The sequence below is a fragment of the Rhea americana genome, unplaced genomic scaffold, assembly GCF_003343005.1.
Source record: "Rhea americana isolate MKP2758 unplaced genomic scaffold, rheAme1 scaffold_215, whole genome shotgun sequence".
Classification (NCBI taxonomy): Eukaryota; Metazoa; Chordata; class Aves; order Rheiformes; family Rheidae; genus Rhea; species Rhea americana.
The window spans coordinates 522520-530039 of record NW_028186305.1 but is presented as its reverse complement, the minus strand read 5'-3'; the positions used below and the strand labels follow the sequence as shown (position 1 = coordinate 530039).

Sequence of the window (7520 nt, the reverse complement as noted above, 5' to 3'; positions counted from 1 at the left end):
CCTCCCGCGGGCGGCCGCCGGCCTCCGCTCCGCTCCTCCCGCCCTCGCGGCGGCCCCGGGCCGCGCCGCCCGGCTTTCCCACCTGAACGTACGAAAATAATAATTTTTAAGCAGCAGTTTCAACAGCCCCCTGCTAGATTACTTCCGTGTACCATCCTTAACGCAGCCTAAAGGCTTGCTTACTGCTGCCTTCTGAGGTCAGCTTACCAGCTGGAGACATACCCCCCCCCCGCCAAAAAAAGGCATAATTTTCCCATTACCTGGGCAGCAAACCTTTCAGGAGCTGATGCACTGCGCAATTCTACAACTGCCCAGAACCCTACTTGCCACAGGACTGCACTTCGAGCTTTTTTTCCCTTAATGATAATTTCAACATAAAATAAACCAGCATGACTTTCATCTCCTCTTATTCCCCTCCCCCCCTTTTCAGTACTTTAACAACTTGTTACCATCCTCCCCATATTTGCATCCCCAAATTCCATTCTCTCCTCRGACCTTCCCTGCTCCCAGCCACTCTCATAGAGTAACTAGGCTCTGTGCAGTAAGTTCCATTTAAYACAAGCCACATAACTAAGACTGAACAAAAGCTCTCTAGCTAACATCTGACAACTCCAGCAAGCAAGAAACTCCCACTTATTTGGCATCTTTTCTTACTCTTAACAGTTTGTGCTCTGGCAATGCTATCATCCTCTTCCTCCCACTGTCTTGAGAAGACAAGAGGGAGTATTTGGAACATCTTGATTCTTAGGGGGCAGATCAGTAAGTTGAAAGAGGGGCTGARTGCTAATTGTACATAAAATTGTATGTGGGAACTGATGCAGTGACCACTGCACTGTAGCGTTAGATATACTCGACCTCTTTCCTATGCATTTTTACATAATAGATTCAAGTCCTTCTCAAAGTTTAGCTTGTATTCCATCATCCCATTCACCTCCCCGGGAGATCCTGCTCTCAATTTATGCAAGGCTGTTGTGTTATTAAAAACCTGCAGTATTTCACCCTGCAAAAGGTTGGCTGCTTTCAAGCAGGTAGAAACACYGTCTTACCTTAGATTATGAAGTATTAAAATGCTTCCAAGAATTGTTCACATGAAGGTTTCCAGCTACCCAGATGCTTTGAGCTTGATCTATTATCTCAGTGTAGCCTCACTCTTCTTCTATTGGTCAAACAGCAGCCTACATTTTTTGGCTAGTTAAYTGCAAGTCTAGTGCAATAAATGCGATACAGAAGGCCTTCTAAAGGGAGGTCCCTTCTTTGGCAAGCCTCAGAACACTGAGGAAGAGGTCCACTACTCAATTAGCCCCATAAAAAGCCCAGACCCTATTGAGTCTTCCAGCCACAGATTATCCAACCCATCMCTTCTCCACTGCCAGAGGCTACAGAGGAGACCAACCTGAAAATACACACTGCAGCAGACCTAAGGATTAGGGACACAAATCAGGGAAAAGTGACCAAGTGCTTCACTTAAATACTAAGTATTTGAAAGTATAATTTCAGAATTGGCACTGGCCTTGACACTAGCAGAATTTGTTAAATCCAAGTGCTACTATCCTCAGAGTAACCCTGCTCTGGAAGGAGGCAATCTTTTAAGCTGAGGCCATTCAGAACAGATGTTTATATRAAGCAGCTGTAGACAGGTGGCTGTTTACCCATGCCAAATGCAACCTTGTCTTTACTGCAGAGTAGTGAAGACATGTGGATATGCATGACACTCCCTGGATCAGTCTTAGAGAAAGCTTTTTTTTTTTTGGTTTGCTCTTAAATTACAAGGTACCTATGCAATACAGTAACTACCACCTAATCCACCTAAAAAGCATCTTTACTCACAGCACAAGTGCAGTGGTAACAATTTGTCACATCCCAGAAAGATGAAATGCATCTGTTTGTGGGGAAGARCTGATTTTCAGATTCACCCTGTGGCACAACTTACTATCCCAACAAACCTGCAGCAGACACCAAATAAGAGAAAAACGTCATGTCTACAGCAGCATTTTCTGTTCAGGCAGGCACATGATCCCAAACAGAACAGCTTTCTGAACTTTTCAGCTTTGTAACATTACATGAAACAGTACAGAAGTCATAATTCAATAGCAGAATTAACCTTCTAGGAAGCCTTACATAAAAGAAAACAAAACAAAGGAGACTAGAGTCATGTGATAACAAGGACTTGCTTGTTGAAGTGTCAGTATCCAAAAGGAGGTGGTTCTGAACCATTTTAACAAAAACACACAACAGCTGACAACTGCTGAGGTGTCAAAACAAAGCTCTTACTGTAAAATTAAGACAATGGAAATGCTCTAGGGAAAGGCAGTCATGCAGCATACCCATGGATGTTAAGGCAGAGTGCTGCTACAGACTTATATCCAGTGTTGGAGAAGGACATCCTTTTTAGACCTCAGCTAACTGATTTGTCTTGCATCACTTTTAGAAATAATTCTCATAACAGCACTGTGCAGCTTTATTTAGTCACTCAGTTACAGTAGTATTTTAGAAGACTGGGACAGAGTCAGATTTTTGAAGTGTTACAGATATTCAGCATGGAACAGTATACTACATATTCCTTCCACAAAGTCTTACAGAGCTGATACAGTACTAGCCATCAACCCAGTAGCAAGTGCTCTGGAGTAGAAAAGGATGCAACAAGAGGATAGCTACACTGGAAAGACAACACTTTAGAAAAGTGAAACATGTAAGGTCTCCCCTCTAGCCCCCAAAGAAAGTGTACAGTTTGGATCTAACTTTACAGTTCTACATCAGTTTCTAGAAACTTAAAAAACAAAACCAAAAAAAAAAAGGAAACCACTGGCCAGTACAGTCTTTGGATATTTAGAGGAGGGGGAGAGTCAGTTTCCAGAATGAAGTCAGTCGGTTTCGGCCTCACCAGGGTCTTTGCCTTCTTTGTTCTTTCGAACCTCTTCAATATGCTTGTCCTGAAAGGTAACAGCATTGAAGCAGTTAGTTGCCCAACCCCAGAGAAAGGCAGAACTCCAGGTTTGCGCACGTGACTCCCTTCCTTCTGACCCAAGTTTACTTCCCACCCCTCCAACCAACAGGATGAACTACAACAGATTACAAAAGGGGGATTATGAAATAAAGTGTTTTAACAGTATGCAAGAAGCTACTAACTCCATTCATCTCTTCTCACCCAAGAGGAGAATTTCTGCTGTAGAATTTCTACAAAGGGTTCTGTAGAGTTAGTCTTTAATAACTAGATCAACATAGAACACCCAAGGACATCCATCTATTCAAACAGATTCCCACACTGGGCCATTTACTCATCTTTCGTATACACATGCATACACACAGCTGGTTTGCAAGGTAAAGATAATCCTCTCCCAAATGGAATCCTGGAACTCTACACCTACTTTCTCCCTCAAGCGTTCCAGTTTAGCAGCCATTTGTGCCTCTCGGTTTTCTTTGTTAGCTTCCATTTTGTGGGTCAGCTTCTCTTCTGCCATTTTGCTGAAGTTGTTATTTTCTTCAATTGCTTTCTGAAGCACTTCTTTCTCATGCTCCCGTTTCTCAGCTAGCTGCTTCAAGACTTCTGCCTCGTGAGACTAACAAGACAGATCACATTTTAAGCACAAACGAACTACATGGACATCTACAGTCAGGTTGTTTGCAACTCTTGAAAGAGATTCTTCTGCTACTTTARTAGAAAATAGGATAACATCATGAATTAGGACAAAGCTCCCCAGTGCTCCCCCCTCCCCATACTACATGGGCAGTATTTCCCTACTACAAAATACACAGGAAAGGCAAGTTTCTGCCATTAGTTATAATTCTTGTTAATTGGATCTTTTCTCCTGGAGGGAGAGCATATGGATTTTGTTAAACACTAATACATCTTTCTGAGAAGATTCTTACTTCTCAGAGTAATGAATTACTGTGATCTTGGTTGCACAGAGGTTTACTAACCTCCTGTGTGTCCAAGCTCTTTAAGCCACACTTCAACAGCAAGCTCTTGTATCAACACAGACTCTATACTGGCAGATCCAATTAGAGATTCACCACTAAGTTCTCCAGAACTTGRAAAGTTTTATGAGGTTATAGACAGAAGGAAAAAAAAAAATCAATTTCTTCCTGAAATAGGATCACCTCTCTCAAGCAAACAATTTCTCTCAGTTTTGCAAATGGCCATTCAAGATCATTTTAAGAACAAAGTTTCCAGATCAACACAAAGTTTCCTAAGAGCCTAAGAGAGTTTACCAAAATTCAATTAATATTCTGTTGACAGCAATACAGACTGTTAGTCATCTGTCTCAAGCAAAAGAAGCAAGACTTAAACAAAAAAAAAACAACCAAAAAAAAACCCCACAAGACTAGCTTAGCAGAGCTCCCTTAATCTGTTGTTGTTTTGAATTTACCTTACGTCTCTCTTCTGCTGCTTCCAGCTTCTTCTGGATTTCTTCCAGTGACAGATCCTTCTTCTTTGGGGGAGAAAGAGGAAATTCTGGAACCGCTTCTTTTGAGCGGGGACTGAGTATCAGCTCAAATGCCTGCCCAGAGGCACGCTTTTCCAGTTCCTTCACTTGAATATCTACAAGCATAAAAATCTGTATTTTACACCAGGAACTGACTCAGGTAACTTGAAAAAGAGCCTTCAGAAATTCAATACCACAAAAAGTTCATTCCAGAAGACAGTCAACATTTTAGCATATCTAAGTTTTATTTTGTGCAGTAGCGCCATTCAAAGAAATAAAGCAAATAATTGTTTCCAGCTTTTCTTGGATATTAGATTATCCATGTGCTGGATATTTTGCTTTAGCTTCTAATACTGAAATCATGAAAAGCAAGTTCATCAGTACTTCAAACAAAAAGCATTCTTTCTTTGGCAAGAAGTCTGAGCAAGAGATTCAAGGTATTTGTCCGCAGTCTAACCTGGCAGAGCCAAGAACTGAAATCAACTCTCAGCAAGATATTTAAGCCAGTGTTCCACGCTTCAAACACCTATGAACAGCCACGTCAGCCYTGTTCAAGTTTAGCTGTACACGCACATCAGCTTTGATCACAAATATATCTACATGATAGTCAGTTTTGCTAACTGAGCAGATGGCACATAGATGAACTGAAGCCTGTCTTGCTAACAGATGCAGCTAGCCTAGTTAGAAGTGGCTTTTAGTATGTTTTCACAAGCACTCAGTTCAAGAGCTTCTATAAAGAAGCCTAGAGATGGGAGAAAAGCACAGTGACCACAGTTTGTTTTGCTATARTATTTTCCTCCAAAACAATTTCAAATTTAGTGGGGAAAAAAAGCACATTCAGTGCTAAATATTACATACCAGAAGTAGCCATGTCCAAGAAAACAGACTCAAGAAGCAAACTTTGGGAGAACGTCAATCACTTGGACTCCTAAATAATAAAGGGATATCATGCCTTTGATTAGTCAGTACTCGAGCTTTCTCTCCTCTCTTCTCTTAAACCACAATAAAATTGCTAAGTATTACTAGAAACAAGAGACTATTGGATAAGTAACTGCATTCTCTACTTCCAAAAACCACCAGAAACAAGACTGATACAAATTCTGCAAAACTGGTAATTGGGAACATCTCTTCTGCTCCAGTAGTGTGCATGTCTGAATGGACTACTRTATTCCTGCATAGTTTCAGTCCCCATTTTACTGCAATTAAAATATACATTGCACCCATTAACACTCACTTTACCATTACTTCAATAGCATACAGCATCATTGAGTACTCCAAATGTTTCACTAAGGGACAGTTCAGCCCAACCAAACTAGATGGATACTGTATTTTATTTCAGAGAACTATTTGTAGAGACAAGATTCCAGCTGCTTACACATGACCTTAAATGCGGATCTTAAGCTCACTTAAATATRAGCTTTTATTTGTGCAACTAGAGCCAAATGCATCTTGTGTCCCAAGCTACTCAATAAAGTTGCATACAGGAGCACAAGCATTTTTGCCTGGGCCAACACTACTTGTTAAGAAGGGCTATTAAGGAGCCCAACATAAAGCATTCTAGAAAATGCTGGAAAAGGGGTTTTCCCCTTTTTCTGGAGAGGTGGTATTAAAGCGAAGACAGGGACAATAAGGTCACACARCAGACGACAATCAAAATTCCAATCCCACCAACAGATAGCAGGAGCGAGGCAAAAGCTGAAGTGTCATTCACACGCTCAGTGTCTGGATAAATCCTGCGGGATGACAGGCACTGGTGCCGCGCGGCTGGTGCCGACAGCGAACGGCGGCGGCACCAGCTCCTACAGGCTTCGCGCAGCAGGAGCGCGGGCCCCCGCCGGCCTGGCCACCGCAGCGCGCGCGGGAGCGGCGCTGGGACCGCGCACCCGCCCGGCCCCGGCGGGGCTGCCCCGCGCGCCGCTCCCAGCCAATGGGCGCCGAGGGCGTCGCGCGCCTGGCGCGAGGCCCCGCCCCCTCCTGCCCGCGCCTCTCCAACGGCACCGAATTCAAACCGCCCGAGAGCGCGCGCGGGGGGCTCGGGGGAGGGGGCGGGGCTAACGGTAACATCCGGGCACCTGGGCGCCCCCCGGCCGCTCCCCTCCGCCCGCTGCAGGTGCCAGCAGCGCTCAGTAACCCCCCGTCCCCGCGCAGGGCTCGCCCTGCCCCGCAGCCGCGGAGCGGGTTCCGCCACTGCAGCGGGCAGCTGGGCTCGATGGCAGCGGGGCGCGGCTGCCTCGGCGCCGCCCCTTCCCCACTAACAATGGCGGGGTCCTGTCAGGGAGGGGAGGGGGGAGCGCCGCCGCCTCCTTTTTCTCCTCCGCCGCGATTAGGGCGTCTCCCCTCGGAGCAGCCGCGCCGCGGGCTCTCGCCCCGCCGCCATCAGGACAATAGAAGCCCCCTTGGCGGAGAGGGAGGGAGGGGAAGCCCTCCGCCCATTGTCTCCCGCAGCCCCTGCTCCTCTTTGTCATCGCGGCTCCCTCTCCCCCCACCCTCAGAAGGGAAAGGCGGAGGGGGGTCAACACGACAGCCCCCCCCCCCAAGCAGGGGAGAAGGGACAAAAGGCACCGGAGCGCAGCCCCCTCCCCTTCGCATACAGAAGCCGTTCCAGACCCCCTCGGCGACTGACCTGCCCCGCCGCCCCTCCCCTCCCGCTGACACCCGTCAGGCCCCCTCTCCTCTCCCCACGCCACTACCTCCCCATCGCTGCCAGCCCCTACGATACACACACACCCTGTCGAGCACCGAGCCTCTCCTCAGAGGATCGCCCCTTCTTATTCCTCCTCCTCGATGCTCGGGGAAGCCCCGCCRCGACAGCCCCCAACGGCTGCTGTTCCTCCACCCCTATCGAGGCGGCCAGCGGGGAAAGCACCCCGGGGCCGCCCGCTGCCCAGCGGCGCGCACACCCACCTGCTCCGTCCGCAGCGCCAGCCACACTCCGCTCCCAACCGCCCCGCCGCGCACAAAAGCGCCAAACAATGGCACGTGACCTGCCCCGCCCCGCCCCCATTGGCCGAGCGCGGCGGCACGTGCCGCCCGCCGGGGGGCCGGCGGGGAGGGCGAGGCGGGGGGCTCGCTGCCCTCCCCCCCGCCGCCGGATGC

General features: G+C 47.3%; 1 protein-coding gene across 1 annotated transcript; it reads right to left on the bottom strand.

Moving 5' to 3' along the window:
- Nucleotides 1-2434: 2434 nt before the first annotated feature.
- On the bottom strand, nt 2435-7397 carry STMN1 (stathmin 1). Its single transcript, XM_085305000.1, has 5 exons — nt 7329-7397; nt 5283-5352; nt 4368-4540; nt 3366-3557; nt 2435-2930 (listed from the first exon to the last, which is right to left on the bottom strand). The coding sequence occupies exons 2-5, from the start codon at nt 5293-5295 to the stop codon at nt 2862-2864; spliced, it is 447 nt and encodes a 148-aa protein (XP_085161126.1). The 5' UTR covers nt 5296-5352; nt 7329-7397; the 3' UTR covers nt 2435-2861.
- Nucleotides 7398-7520: the final 123 nt, after the last annotated feature.